We start from the raw sequence: 16,654 nt of genomic DNA, 5'->3' as shown, positions 1-16,654 counted from the left end.
TTTCAGTGGTAAAAAACATAGAGGTTATTATAATACTAATTTGGGGATGATCATGGACAAATTTAAGAGATGAGATAGTAAAGATAGAAATGAGGTTTTTCATGCCTATACACAGAACTGCCAGAGCCAAGTATCTTCAACGGCCGTATGGTTTTCAATTAAAAAAAAAATTTTTTTTTGCTTAATAAGCTGAGACATTTGGAGAATTGATATCCTTTTGCACACTGTAGCAGCTAATGGTGCAATGTTCTGTGTTCAGTCACATGTGTCTGACTCTGAAACCCCATGGGCTGCAGCCTGCCAGCCTCCTCTGTCCATGGGATTTTCCAGTCAAGAATACTGGGTGGAGTGGGTTGCCATTTCCTTCTCAAGGGGATCTTCCTGACCCACAGATAGAACCTGCATCTCCTGCATTGCAGGCAGATTCTTTACCACTGAGTCACCTGGGAAGCCCTCTATTTCTTATGCTCATATACAAAACTGACAGAGGGAGAAGGAAAATCACTAGGAAACACTGCGGTCTGAATGATAACATTACAGCACATCATAATCTATTATGACTCAATGCACAATCCACTCAACAAGTAAATACTTCTTGAAATAAAATCTTAATTATTAAGCCTTGAAATTGTCCTACAGCTATTGCAAGGTCTGAGGATATATAGATTCATCATACTACAAAAAGTTTACTGGATAGTTTAAGCAAATGGCTGGTTACTGAGTTTTTCTCCTCTAAGTTTGTCTTAATTTTCTACTCATTTTATCTTCAGCTCACACGTACTTTGGAGTGGGAAATGGCAACATACTCCAGTATTCTTGTCTGAAAAATCCCATGAACAGTTGAGCCTGGTGGGCTATGGTCCATGGGGTTGCAAAGAGTTAGATATGACTGAGCACACACACACACACACACACACGCGCGCGCGCATGCACCTGTACTAAGTCACTTCAGCCGTGTCTGACTCTTTGCAACCCTATGGGCCATAGCCCGCCAGGCTCCTCTGTCCTTGGCATTCTCCAGGCAAGAATACTGGAGCGAGTTGCCATGCCCTCCTTTAGGGGACCTTCCTGACCCAGGAACTGAACCATGTCTGTTACGTCTCCTTCATTGGCAGTCTGGTTCTTTACCACTAGTGCCACTTGGGAGGCCCACATACACATATACATAGTGTCAACTGAAACATAGTTTTTATTAGGAAAATAGTTAAATACCCTCTGCCTCCTCTTTTCCTATGAAACTCCTTAGCAAGAGTTCACATTTTTTAGTTCTGGTCATTGCTTCAACTTAGAGATTCCAAATGCCACATTTAAGGGAGTCCCATTGACACTACTGACTACAAAGTCTTACCTCAAGTTCTCACCACAGGGAATAACTGGCTCTGCTTCAGCCATCCTCTGGGCAACTGATGCCTGGGAGTCAAACTCTGACTACTTCAGAACAGCTGAGGATCAATTAGACTGATGCATTCTATAAACGGCTGAGACTAACCATTTAGAAAAACAGGTGCAAACGAAGAGGTGGCAGGATGATGGTGTCTCGGACAATCTGAGAGAACTGCCCTATATTATTTCACTTTAACCATGAAGAATACAAGAAAACATTTTCAGTAGAATTTTATAATGTCAGTCATAAAGCCAGATGCAAAGCAAATATTTTCTCCAGGTTATTTTCATTCTTAGCAGGTGAATCAAACATAAGCCCTGCAGCCACACTGGGGAACAGACCATCTTCTGAAGCAGATGTACAGGTAACGTACATTTGGGTACTGGGAGAGGACTGGGGTGTGTTCATGACTGAACAGCTGGAAAGTAAGGACTCAAAGTCCCCCTTAGATGGGTTATGAGTTTATTGGGAAGAGGGCAGTAAAAGAATGGCCAGGGACAGAAAAATAGACTCAGCCACTATGACAAGTCCTACAAGTGACCCAAAGGTCCAATTCTAGTACATCAGACCAAAGCTGGAACTCACGGATAACATCCAGTGTTCAAATAGAGTATTTCTGTATATCAGACCTGAGTGAGTAGAAACCAAGTCAAGGGATACAGAAAGGTCTTGGTACTGGAATATTGAGAAAAGTGTATCAGGATGAAAGTCAAAGGATAAATCCAAATATCTGCACAATGGAGATATATAGGACTGACTGCTTGCTCTATTTCCTTCCTTAGGAAGCCTTCTTAAGGGAATTAACGAATACACACTATTATATATAAAACAAGCAACAAGACCTACTGTTTAATACTCCAGTGCATGCGTGCTCAATCATGTCTGACCCTTTGCGACCCTGCAGACTGAAGCCCACCAGGGTCCTCTGCCATGGAATTTTCCAGACAAGAATACTGGAGTAGGTTGTCATTTCCTCTTCCAGGGGATCTTCCCAACCCAGGAATTGAACGCACGTATCCTGCACTGCAGATGAATTCCTTACTGGATGTACTGTATAGTACAGGGAACCATATTCAATTTCTTATAGTAACCTATAATAGAAAAGAATCTGAATATATGTATATATCACTGAACATCACTGAATCACTATATACCCCAAACCAACGCACTAAATTAACTGTACTTCAATTTTAAAAAATGGTAAAAAATAAATAAATAAAAAATTTTAAAAGAAGCTTTAGAATGAGCACAGAAATAGTATTTAGTAAGGATTTCTTCTTGTGGCACAGGAAACAGCCACAGTTGGTGATTCCAAAATAATTTAGGTGTCCTGGCAAGCTCTCAAAGTTCTAGGAACATGGGATCCTGCCCTGAGTGCCTGCTCAGTCATGTCCAACTCTTTGCGATCCCATGGACAGTAGCCTGCCAGGCTCCTCTGTCCATGGGATCTCCCAGGCAAGAATACTAGAAAGGGTAGCCATTTCCTTCTCTAGGGGATCTTCCCAACCCAGGGATCAAACCAACATTTCCTACATTGCAGGCAGATGCTTTACCACTGAACCACCAAGGAAGCCCACTTGGGTCCCTACTTTACTACTGTGCCCAAGTGAGTGGTCCACGCCATGGACCCTGGCACAATACTCCTTTAAATTACTTCTTCCTTACTCGAATGGAGGCCTGACACTTCATGGAAAACACATCCACCCCAGAAAGTAATTTTAGGACAGGAGCCAAGGGTCCATGTTCTATTTTCCTTGTCATTTCTTGAGTCTGGCTGCCCTTTCCTCCTGAACAATGCTGTCCTCAGTAACTTCAAGTTATCTGATACTTGGACACATCAGTGTGATTCCAAATGCCAGACTGTCTTCCAGCTGGGAGATGGGAAAAGGAGAACAGCTACATTTAATGATTTTAAAATGACTTTACCACACGCCCTTTGATAAGGAAGAGGATCAAAAGTGGAAAGACCAGCTTTAACTCTGATAAGGGGATCATCCTATGAGGATATTATTTTTGTAGGCTAAATTATAATCACAAATAATAATGATTATTACATTGACTAATACCGTATGGAGTTTTTAATGCACTTTATGTGTTATCACACTTAACTCTTACAACAACTCTAACAGAGTAGTCTATTGTTACCCCAATTTTCAGCAAGGAAACAAGTCTAGGAAAATTATGTGTCATGCACAGGGTGGAGCTGGGATTTGATCCTAGTCTAATGCAAGAGCCTATATCTTTCGTCATTGTACTAGGTTTTTTTACCCATATTCTGAGCTCTAGCAATTAAGAAATGTCCATGTTTTACCAAACATACCTGCTGCTTCCCAACCCTAAACCTCCTGGTACACAGCTTCGTTGTTGCTGTTCAGTTGTTCAGTGGTGTCCGACTCTTTTCAACTGCATGGACTGCAGCATGTCAGGCTTCCCTGTCCTTCACCATCTCCCAGAGCTTGCTCAAAGTCATGTCCATTGAATCAGTGAGGCCGTCCAACCATCTCATCCTCTGTCACCCCCTTCTCCTCCTGCCTTCAATCTTTCCCAGCGTCAGGGTCTTTCCTAATTAGTCCTCTCTTCACATCAGTTGGTTAAAGTATTGAAACTTCAGCTTCAGGATCAGTCCTTCCAATGACTATTCAGTACTAATCTCCTTTAGGATTGACTGATTTGATCTCTCTGAAGTCAAAGGGACTCTCAAGAATCTTCTCCAACACCACAGTTCAAAAGCATCAATTCTGCAGCACTCAGCCTTCTTTATGGTCCAACATCCATACATGACTATTGGAAAAACCATAGTTTTGACTAGACAGACTTGTGTTGGCAAAGTAATGTCTCTGCTTTTTAATATGCTGTTTCTCATAGCTTTTTTTCCAAGGAGCAAGCGTCTTTAATTTCATGGCTGCAGTCACCATCTGCAGTGATTTTGGAGCCCAAGAAATTAAAGTCTCTCACTATTTCCATTGTTTCCCCATATATTTGTCATGAAGTGATGGGACCAGATGCCACATTCTTAGTTTTTTGAACGTTGTGTTACTGCAAGCATCTAGAATGCAGTACTTTTAAGCCAGGTTTTTCACTCTCCTCTTTCACCTTCATCAAGAGGCTCTTTAGGTCTTCTTCACTTTCTGCCTTAAGGGTAGTGTCATCTGCATATCTGAGCTTGCTGATATTTCTCCCAGAAATCTTTTTTTTTTTAATTTTTTATTTTTTTTTAATTTTAAAATCTTTAATTCTTACATGCGTTCCCAAACATGAACCCCCCTCCCACCTCCCTCCCCACAACATCTCTCTGGTCATCCCATGCACCAGCCCAAGCACGCTGCACCCTATGTCAGACATGGACTGCGATTCAATTCTTACATGACAGTATAAATGTTATAATTCCCATTCTCCCAAATCATCCCACCCTCTCCCTCTCCTCTGAGTCCAAAGTCTGGTATACACATCTGTGTCTTTTTCCTGTCTTGCATACAGGGTCGTCATTGCATCTTCCTAAATTCCATATATATGTGTTAGTACACTGTATTGGTGTTTTCTTTCTGGCTTACTTCACTCTGTATAATTGGCTCCAGTTTCACCCATCTCATCAGAACTAATTCAAATGAATTCTTTTTAACGCTGAGTAATACTCCATTGTGTATATGTACACAGCTTTCTTATCCATTCATCTGCTGATGGACATCTAGGTTGTTTCCATGTCTGGCTATTGTAAACAGTGCTGTGATGAACATTGGGGTACATGTGTCTCTTTCAATTCTGGTTTCCTCGTGTGTATGCCCAGAAGTGGGATTGCTGGGTCATAAGGTAATTCTATTGCTATTTTTAAGGAATCTCCACACTGTTCTCCATAGGCTGTACTAGTTTGCATTACCAGTGTAGGAGGTCTTTCACACCTCTAGCATTTATGTTGCAGATTTGGATCGAATTCTGATGGTGTGAAGTGGTACTCATTGTGGTTTTGATTTGCATTTCTCTATAATTGATGTTGACATCTTTTCATGTGTTGTTACCATCCGTATGTCTTCTTTGGAAATGTCTATTTATTCTTTGCTTTTTGATTGGTGTTTATTTTTCTGATTGAGTCAGAATTGCTTGTATATTTTTGAGATTATTTTTCAGTTGTTTCATTTTTTTTTCTATTCAGAGCTGTTTTCCCTTCTTATATTTTTTTTGTCAGAACTTTTATTTAATTAGATCCATTTTTTTTTTCTTTTATTTCCAGAATCTGGGAGGTGGATCATAGAGGATCCTGTGTGATTATGTCTGAGAGTGTGCCTATGTCTCTAGATTATAGTTCTGGCTACATTTAGATCTTTATCCATTTGAGTTTATTTTTGTGTACGTGATAGAAGTGATCTAGTTTATTCTTTTCTGGTGCACTGGGATGACCAGAAGAGATGGTCATGGGGAGGGAGTAGAAGGGGTTCAGGATGGGAACACGTGTAACCTGTGGCAGATTCATGTTAATGTATGGCAAAACCAATATAGCACTGTAAAGTAAAATAATAAATAAATAACTGCAAAAAATAAATAAATAAAAACAAAAAAAGAGAAGAAAAAAATTTTCCAGTTTGTTGTGACCCACACAGTCAAAGGCTTTACCCGAGTCAATGAAGCAGAAGTAGATGTTTTTCTGGAATTATCTTGCTTTCTCTTTGATCCAACAGATGTTGGCAAATTTAGCTCTGGTTCCTTTGCCTTTTCTAAATCCAGCTTGAACATCTGAGAGTTCTTGGTTCACATACTGTTGAAGCCTAACTTGGACAATTTTGGGCATTATTTTTCTAACTTGTAAAATGAGTGCAATTGTGCAGTAGTTTGAGCATTCTTTGGCATTGCCCTTCTTTGGGACTGGAATGAAAACTGACCTTTTCCAGTCCTGTGGCCACTGCTGAGTTTTCCAAATTTGCTGGCATATTGAGTGCAGCACTTTCGCAGCATCATCTTTTAGGATTTGAAATAGCTCAACTAAAATTCCATCACCTCCACTAGCTTTGTTCATAGTGATGCTTCCTAAGACCTACTTGACTTCACATTCCAGGATGTCTGGCTCTAAGTGAGTAATCACACCATCATGTTATCCAAGTCATTAAGATCTTTTTGGGGTAACTCTTCAATGTATTCTTGCCATCTCTTAATATCTCCTGCCTCTGTTAGGTTCATACCATTTCTATCCTTCATTGTGCCCATTTTTGCATGAAATGTTCCCTTGGTACCTCTAATTTTCTTGAAGAGATCTCCAGTCTTTCCCATTCTATTGTTTTCCTCTATTTCTTTGCATTGTTCACCTAGGAAGGCTTTCTAATCTCTCCTTGCTATTTTATGAACTCTGCGTTCAGATGGTTTCATCTTTCCTTTTCTCCTTTGCCTTTCACTTCTCCTCTTTCTCAGCTATTTGTAAGGCCTCCTCAGACAACCACTTTGCCTTTTTGCATTTCTTTTTCTTGGGAATGGTTTTGATCACTACCTCCTGTTCAATGTTATGAACCTCCGTCCACAGTTCTTCAGGCACTGTCTATCAGATCTAATCCCTTGAATGTTTGTCACATACACTGTATAATCATTAAGGATCTGATTCAGGTCATACCTGAATGATTGAGTGTTTTTGCCTACTTTCTTCAATATAAGTCTGAATTTTACAAGAAGGATTTTGTGATCTGAACTACAGTCAGCTTCCAGTCTTATTTTTCTGATTGTATAGAGCTTCTCCAATTTCAGCTGCAAAGAATGCAGTCAATCTGATTTTGGTATTGAGCATCCAGTGATTTTCATGTGTAGAGTCAACTCTTGTATTGTTAGAAGTGGATGTTTGCCATGACCAGTGTGTTCTCTTGGCAAAACTCTGTTAGCATATGCCCTGCTCCATTTTGTACTCCAAGGCCAAACTCCACTTCCTACTTTTGCATTCCAGTCTCCTATGATGAAAAGAACATCTTTTGGGGGTGTCAATTCTAGGTCTTGTAGACCTTGAAGGTCTACACAGATACCTCAGTGTAAATGTGCTTCCATTCCATGCCTCCATAGAGAAACGATACTTATCCTTAACAATTTTGCTCCATTACCTTAAATTAGATAATATCACTGACTTTTCTCTAAATCACAGAGTTCCCATTGCAGTTAATCACACTCTGTTTCAATTATTTACCTTTATTTTTATATTCTTTTTTGAACTACTACCTTTTAAAAAATTAGCAATGAATCTTATTCTCTATGTTCCATTAGACTGACACAAAACTTGACCCAAGGTGAAGTCATATTTCCTGAATGCTTGTGATATTAAAAGACAATCAGTGCAGTATGAAAACTGCTTGGAGGAGGATAGTAGAAAGTTCACTGTCATGCTTTTCTTTATCATATGTAGGGACAAGTCTCTGTAAATGGCCTTGGGAAACCACAGCACCATGATGGAATCTATCCTCCTCGGGCTCTCTAGTGATCCCCATACCCAGGCTCTGCTCTTCGTGCTGTTCCTGCTGGTTTACCTCCTGACCTTGACAGGAAACATGACAATGAGGCGGGTAATCAGGGCTGATTCTCACCTTCACACCCCCATGTACTACTTCCTGAGTCACCTCTCCTTCTTAGACCTCTGTTTCTCCTCTGTTACTGTGCCGAAGATGTTGGAAAACCTCCTTTCTAAAAGGAAAACCATCTCCGTAGAGAGCTGTCTGGCTCAGGCTTTCTTTGTGTTTATCACTGCAGGGACTGAAGCCTCTCTACTCTCAGTCATGGCCTATGGCCGCTGTGTCGCCATCTGCCAACCACTACTCTACGGCCAGGTGATGAGTGAACAGTGGTATGCACTGCTTGTGTGGGGTTCATGGAGCCTGGGCATTCTGAACACACTCATCAGTGCCCCTCTGGCAACGAAAATGGGCTTCTGCGATACCCATATCATTCCACACTATAGTTGTGAACTGCCCTCGCTCTTCCTTCTCTCTTGCTCAGATGCTTCCACCAACCTCATTGCCATGCTCTGGTCCCTCATCCCGCATGGCCTTGTAACTTCCCTCTCAATCTTCTTCTCTTGCGCCTGCATAGTCTTCACCATCTTGAGCATCACCTCCACCTCTGGCAGAAGCAAAGCTTTTTCTATGTGCTCCTCCCGCCTCACCACAGTAATCTTGTTCTCTGGTTCAATAATAATGGTTATTATTATTATTAATAATAACCAAATAATGATAACGGTTATTATTTTGAACATTATTCAAAAGTAACGGTTTTCTCCATTATTTCACGCCAACCTCAGGATGCTCTCTGGAGCTGGTCTTCTCCGTGCTGTACAGCGTAGTCATTCCCATGCTGAATCCCCTCATCTACAGCCTAAGGAACAAGGAGGTGAAAGCAGCTCTGCAAAGAACACTGGGAAAGTATTTACAATGTTTTTGAAGGCAGAATAAAGAGATAATGACAAGTAATTGTAAGAGAAATACATAAAGCAAGATATCGCATCACTGACATCAGGAATTTTCTGACTGCTCATAATGTCAAATTTGGAAAAATTAGTCAGAAAGGACTAAAGAAAAAATAATATAGATCTATTATACAGTGGATCATTCAGTTCAGTCTTCTCAGAGGCAAAACATTGATTAAATATTCATGTGACACTGTAAAAATTTGCTTAGAACATATTCATCAATATTTCCTACTTGTTCTCATATATGCATATTAAGGTGAGTTTGGTGTAAATTAGATACCAGAATTTGTAGCTGAGTTTGTAAAAGGCACTGAAAGCTATAGTTTTCCTAAGCAGAAAATTTCCTGAATCTTTGAAGGACAAAGGTCATAAATTCATAGGGCCATTGGATAATGAGTTCAGGTTAAAGTTACAGGGAGATAAATGAGTGAGTCATCATAATGCGGCTAAAGCTATCCCAGATATTTTCTCTTACAGGGAGCTTAAGTTGGGAACTAGGCCTGTGGAGAATTCCACTCCGTGTGTAGGGGTGTGTGTGTGTGTGTGTGTGTGCTCAGTTGCTTCAGTCAAGTCTGACTCTTTGTAACCCATGGACTGTAGCCCGCCAGACTCCTCTGTCCTAGAGTAGCATAACAAAGCTATCCACCATTTTCTGGATTTAAATAGGGCCCGCAGCTACAGGTAGAGGCATACTGCCTGAAAAACACAAGGAAAAAAACACAAGTACCGGGACAAAGTACTTCTGTTTCTAAAATAAGCATACAGAAGTTAGGTTCTGGACAGAATTGCAAATGTGAAGTTAGGTTCTGGACAGAAGCCATGGTCAGTGGCTTCTTCCTTTCCTTTGTGGATCCTTTCTAATCCTTGATACCTCTTCTGATCTAAGTGCTCAGAGAAACATTTTTATTCCCTGAAGGAATCTTGCATTTCCTTAGGTTCAGTTCAGTTCAGTTCAGTTCAGTCGCTCAGTCGTGTCTGACTCTTTGCGACCCCATGAATCGCAGCACGCCAGGCCTCCCTGTCCATCACCAACTCCTGGCGTTCACTCAGAGTCACTTCCATCGAGTTAGTGATGCCATCCAGCCATCTCATCCTCTGTCATCCCCTTCTCCTCCTGCCCTCAATCCCTCCCAGCATCAGAGTCCTTAGGTTAGCAGTTGAAAAATAACTCACTAAAACTGAATATTCCTAAATGTCCTTAATGATACATTTCTATAGTAATACACTCATTTAAGTTCTATTATCAAAATATTTTAAAATTTCTTATAGGAGAAAAACATTTGAGCACCTGTAGTATTTTGAGATGTTTTTCACTTGGTTTTTGGAGAATGTGAAGGATAACTAGGCAACCGAGAAAAACCATTTTATGTTTAAATCATTTTAAATGCATATCAATAGGCCATTCTTGACATACAATTCATCAAGTATGCATTTTCAAATTATCTGTTTTTTCTATTCATTCATATTTGTATACACATTATATCACAAGAAATTATAGATCAGTTTCACTGCTGCTCAATATTCATTTCTGAATAATGAGGTATTGCTCTGTGGACAGCAAATGTGATAGATGGTAATAGCTACAATAAAGCATTTGCTATTAAAGTTCCATTAACTTTTCATTACATTCAAAATAAAATGTTTTGTTACTATATCAAGTAATACACATTACCATGAACCAATCTGAAAGAAATAGAATTTATCAAAAGTTTCCAAACAGAGAAATGACAGGTCAGTCTCCCCTCCTGTCATGAATCCCTATGTTTGTAAGTAAATTTCTTGGTGCTTCCTTTACTTGATATCCAGGAAGGGAGTCATCCATGTCTCACCTACAAGAAAGGGAGGAAATGTTTGTCCATCAAACACACTTTGGAATTGCGCACAAGGACAAAAGCATGAAGGCTCACTCTCCTGCCTTGAAGACCTCAGAATTTCTTTTATGTATTGTTCAATGTGTGTTAGAATAATAGTATCAGATCTTTTTTATCACCTGTTAGAAGGCTGAGGGGGAAAAGATCTAATCACAGCTGCTAACAGTTTTATTTAAAATGAGGGATTCAAAGAATCGAATCGCCAGTCTAAGTCCGACGCAGGATACAGCATGCTTGGGGCTGGTGCACGGTGATGACCCAGAGAGATGTTATGGGGAGGGAGGTGGGAGGGGGGTTCATGTTTGGGAACGCATATACACCCGTGCTGGATTCATGTCAATGTATGGCAAAACCAATACAGTAAAAAAAATAAATAAATAAATAAAATAAAATAAAATGAGGAATTCAGCATCTCTTCCACTGTGAGCACAATAAATGCATTCAATTTGGTCTGGCATAGCTGATTCCAACTTGTATATTTTCTTAGAATGTCTTTTAATACCATAGGCTTCTTCTTTTTGATAGAATGTTAATTTTTATGCATTCTTATGCATATAAAAATATGCTTAACTTCTTTTACAAAGATTCTTTTTTCCCTAAGCTTATAAAATGATTTCATTAATATGTGGTAAACAATAATATCAAACATGTTTTGAACATTTAATTTGTCTCAGAACTCAAATACTTTACATTCACCCTCCCATTAATTATTGACATCATACCTTATTATGTATAAGGTAGAGTTTGATCAGCCAGGTTATATGGACAAGGAAACTGAGAATGAAAAAGGTTAATAAAAATAACTCAGTCATCCATATTAAATGATGTAACTTTGAATCAAACTAGGCAGCTCAGAATCTAGAGGCCATGTTCTTAACTAATGCAAAACAGACAAACTGAAACAAATGTAACTTGATTATTGATGTAAAGAATGACTTGCTCCAGCTTTCTATATACGCACATGCAGACACACACACACACACTTACAGAGAACTATTTGTTGTCCACTGGTACAAGCAAGCAAATTTCAAGTCTGAAATGCTACAAAGAAGTTTTGCTGTATAGAAATTTCTACTCCTCGTATAATCTTCATTGTCTGATGAGGAAAACTTTTTTTCCAATTTCTATTTAATTTCACATCCATTCTTCTTAAGGTATAAGGGTGCATGCATTTGCAGAACACAGGCCACATATAGTAGCCCACACTAGTCGTCTGGTTTTGTTCTTATCTTTAGTGGGTCCTGAGACCATCTTTGTGGTTCTCCCTTTGTCAAATAGGCAACTAGTGAATGTTTAGTGCATGCTGTGTTAGATGATTCTAATGCCAGTGCTTAAGTCTGCTGCAAGAAGTCATGTCTTTCTAAAAATTACAAATACATTTTAACATGGCTTTGCATATTCCATTTATATTTAAAATTATCTGATTTACTGTTATCATAGGCTCCCTTGGACTGCAAGGAGATCCAACTAGTCCATCCTAAAGGAAATCAGTCCTGAGTGTTCATTGGAAGGACTGATGTTGAAGCTGAAACTCCAGTACTCTGGCCACCTGATGTGAAGAGCTGACTCATTTGAAAAGACTGTGATGCTGGGAAAGATTGAAGGTGGGAGAAGAAGGGGACAACAGAAAATGAGATGGTTGGATGGCATCATAGATGGACATGAGTTTGAGTAAACTCCAGGAGTTGGTGATGGACAGGGAGGCTATGCTGCAGTCCATGGGGTCGCAAAGAGTTGGACATGACTGAGGGGCTGAACTGACTGACTGTTACTATGTGAAACTGAAAGTGAAGTTGCTCAGTTGTGTCCGACTCTTTGCGACCCCATGGACTGTAGCCTACCAGGCTCCTCCGTCCATGGGATTCTCCAGGCAAGAATACTGGAGTGGGTTGCCATTTCCTTCTCCAGGGGATCTTCCCAACCCAGGGATCAAACCCAGGTCTCCCACATTGCAGGCAGACGCTTTAACCTCTGAGCCACCAGGGAAGCCCTATATTATGTGAAAAGTGATGCTAAAGGAATCAGAATTTCCAGAATTATTTAATGTCAATTTATACCTTTCTCATGCCCCATTTACAAACTCATATTTAATGATTTGACTTAAATAATGGCCTTTCTTACTCTTTTGGTATCTGATGTCCTTCAAGTGGAGTCTTTTCACAATCACTACTTTTAAAAAATAAACAAGTAAACAAACAAACAATTCTGAAAGCTTTATAACCTTCCATAGAATGTTTCAGGGGTCCACCTAGTATGGGGCAGTTTAGGGTTGCCAGATAAAACTGAACTCTAAGGCCAGTCAAAAGGGAATTATTATTTATTCTCTTGATGTTTATTTCGGTGAGCAGTTTTTAATTGCTATGGGGCTTTTTAGGTGGCTTAGTGGTAAAGAATCCACCTGCCAATGCAGGAGACACAAGAGGCAAGGGTTTGAATCCTGGGACGGAAAGATCCCCTGGAGTAGGAAATGGCAACCACTCCAGTATTCTTGCCTGGAGAATCCCATGGACAGAGGAGCCTGGTGGGCTGCGGTCCATAGGCTCACAAAGAGTAGGCCAAATTCATCAATCTTTCCTTTTATGTTTAATTAGACTTTTTCTTTCTCATTTAAGAATCACTACATATCTGAAAGTCATAAAGAAATTATCCTTTTTTCTCTACAACATTTATTGTTTTACCTTTATGTTTGTGTCTCTGCAGTAAATTAATTTGATTATGAGTCAGGAGTCAAGGTTTACTTTGTATATAATATATTTGACTTGTCAAAAAGACTGTTAATACTCTCCCCACTGAATTTGAATGTAATCTTTGCTATAAATCAGATGATGTTATATGAATCAATCTGTTTCCAGACTCTCAGCTCTCTACAGTTTGTCTATGTCTCTCTACAGTTTGTCTATGTCTCTCTCCATCAATATGACTCCATACTCTAAGCTTTACACATTCTTGTTTTGAAGATTGTTTCTAGGCTGTTCTAGGTTCTTTGCATTTTTATATAAATTTTAAAACAATGATGTCAATTTTTATACAAATAACCTGCTAGACTTTTACATTAGAGATCAATTTAAGGAGAAATGACAGCTTACATTTATAGTCTTCCAATACATGAACATGGTATATTACTCATTTGTTTAGGTCTCCTTTAATTTATCTCTGCAAAGTTTATAGTTTGATGTGTAGAAGTTGTCTGTGTCTTCTGTAAAATTTATTCCTAGGAAAATGACTTTTTTATTCCATTGAATTAGAATTATTTTTATTTTTCTAACTGATTAATACTAGTAGTTATGAACAAAATAGACTTTTGTATATAGAACCTATATATCAGCTACTTTGTTAACTTTATTTGGTTCTAGAGGGATGGGTGAGATTTTAGGCTTTTTTTTTTTTCTACATTCATAGTTATATTATCATGTGGTTTTATTCTTCATTTCCAGGTTGCTATGCACAAAGTTTGTTTATCTTATTTTTAATTTTTTTTTATTTTTTCCTTTACAATACTGTATTGGTTTTGCCATATGTCAATATGAATCCTATTTTATTGCACTGACTAGGAACTCTTTATCTTATTTTATTGCACTGACTAGGAACTCTAGTAAAAATACTTGGAAGCTCTGAAAGTATTAATGGACATCTACTTCATTTTCCTAAATTCAGAGGGGAAAGTATTTAGCATTTGATCCTTAATAATGTTACCTGTAGATTTTTTGGTAAATGCTTTTTATCATATTGAGAATGTGTGCTTACATTCCTAATTTGTTGAGAATTATAGTCATTATTGAATGCTGAACACTGTAAGTTGCTTTTCGTAAATCTATTGATATGATCTTATATTTGTATTATGTTATTAATTTGATGAATTACATTGATTCTTTAAATTTTAAAATTGTGGTAGTCATGACACAGAATTTGCCATTTTAACCATTTTCTAGTGCAAATTCAGTTCAGAGGCATTCAGAACATTACATTGTTGTGTAACCATCACCACAATCCATCTCCAGGACTTTTTCATCTTCCAAAACAGAAACTCCATAGCCATTAAATAATAACTCCTATTTCTCCTTCCCTTAGTCCATGACAACCACCATTTTACTTTCTGTTTCTATGAATTTGATTATTCTAGATGTCTCATATAAGTGAAATCATGCAATATCTGTGACTAGTTTATTTCACTTGATGTCATCAGTGAAAATGAAGTCGCTCAGTCATGCCCGACTCTTAGCGAGTTCATCTTTATTGGAGCACATGTCAGAATTTCCTTTCCTTTGTAAGGTTGAACAATCTTCCACCTATGTATATACCATGTGTTGCTTATCCGTTTATCCACTGATGGACATTTGGATTTTTCTGCCTTTTGGCTATTGTGGATAATGCTGCTTTGAACAATGGGGTGAGAGTACTTGTTTGAGTCCTCGCTTTCAATTCCTTTGGGTATATACTTAGAGGAAGAATTGCTGGATCACATGATGATTCTGTGTTTAATTTTATTTTGAGGAAAACCACTGTTTTCCACAGTATCTATACCATTTTAGATTTCCACCAACTTACAGGATTCCAGTCTCTCCACATCCTAGCTAACACTTCTCATTTTCTGGGTTTTGTTGTTTTGCTATTATAACAGCTATTCTAATGGATAAAGTGTTTTCTCATTGTGATTTAGATTTATTTCCCATTGATTTTTGACTACTATTAGGTTAATCTAGCATCCCCAAAATACGCTCATTATAGTAGGTTATCTTTTTTAACACACATACTTCTGAAACTTTTTAAGCTTTTATTTCGAAATATGTATACTTTTTAAATTTTTTATTTTTTATTAAAGTGCAGTTGATTTACAGTGTTTCAGGTGTACAGCAAAATGATCCAGCTTTATACATGAATATATATATTCTATTCTTTTTTAGATCCTTTTTCATTACAGGTTGTTATAAAATATTGAATATGGTTTCCTGTGCTATACAGTAGGTTCTTGTTGGTTATCTGTTTTATACATAGTAGTATCTGTTAATCCCAAATTCCAAATTTATCCCTCCTTTCCCTTTTCCCTTTGGTAACCATAAGTTTATTTCCTATGTCTGTGAGTCTAATTCTGTTTTGTAAATAAGTTTGTTTGTATAATTTTTTAGATTCTACATTAAGTGACATTGTGTGACATTTATCTTTCTCTGTCTTATTTCACTTAGCATGATAATCTCTAAGTCCATCCACGGCCTAAGAAAAAGGCATTATTTCATTCATTTCTATGGCAAGGTAATATTCCATTATATATATATATTTATACCACATCTTCTTTACCTATTCATCTGTCAGGGGACATTTAGGGTGCTTTCATGTCTTGGCTATTGCAAATAGTGTTTCCATGAACACTGGGGCACATGTGTCTTTTCAAATTAGGATTTTCTCCCGGTATGTTGCCCAGGAGTGGAACTGCCACATCGTATGGTAACTCTATTTTTAGTATGTTAAGGAACCTTCATACTGTTCTCCATAGTGGCTACATACATTTATATCTCAATAGACGCACAACTTACATCTCAACAGATGCAGGAAAAGCTTCAGATAAAATTCAACATTCATTCATGATAAAAACTCTCCAGAAAGTGGCCATAGAGGAAACATATCTCAACATAATAAAAGCCATATATGACAAACCCACAGCTAACATCATACTCAATGGTGAAAAACTGAAAGTATTCCCTATAAGATCAGAAACAAGACAAAATGCCCTCTCTCACCACTTTTGCTCAACATAGTTTTGGAACTTCTAACCACTGCAATCAGAGTAGAAAAGGAAATACAAGAAATGCAAATTGAAAAAAAAAAGAAGTAAAATTGTCACTTTTGCAAATGACATAATACTACACATAAAAAATCCTAAATGTACTATCAGAAAACTGTTAGCACTCATTAATGAATTTGGGAAAGTTTCAGGATACAAAATTAATACACAGAAATCTATTGCATTTCTATACACTAACAACA

General features: G+C 38.2%; 1 protein-coding gene across 1 annotated transcript; it reads left to right on the top strand.

Annotated features, from left to right (window-relative positions):
- On the top strand, positions 7,765-8,776 carry LOC102173446 (olfactory receptor 8S1-like). The gene is made up of 2 exons (XM_005680129.2): positions 7,765-8,526; positions 8,606-8,776. The coding sequence occupies exons 1-2, from the start codon at positions 7,765-7,767 to the stop codon at positions 8,774-8,776; spliced, it is 933 nt and encodes a 310-aa protein (XP_005680186.2).

Source organism: Capra hircus, chromosome 5, assembly GCF_001704415.2.
Source record: "Capra hircus breed San Clemente chromosome 5, ASM170441v1, whole genome shotgun sequence".
NCBI lineage: Eukaryota > Metazoa > Chordata > Mammalia > Artiodactyla > Bovidae > Capra > Capra hircus.
The sequence above is the reverse complement of the archived record's forward strand: the minus strand, read 5'-3'. Positions and strand labels throughout refer to the sequence as shown.

What these genes read in the sequence shown, in the direction of transcription:
- LOC102173446 (XM_005680129.2), top strand. Translation starts at nt 7,765, where the DNA reads ATGGCCTTGGGAAACCACAGCACCATGATGGAATCTATCCTCCTCGGG. An exon ending in TAATCTTGTTCTCTGGTTCA is followed by an intron (nt 8,527 to 8,605) that starts ATAATAATGGTT and finishes TTCAAAAGTAAC; the next exon opens with GGTTTTCTCCATTATTTCAC.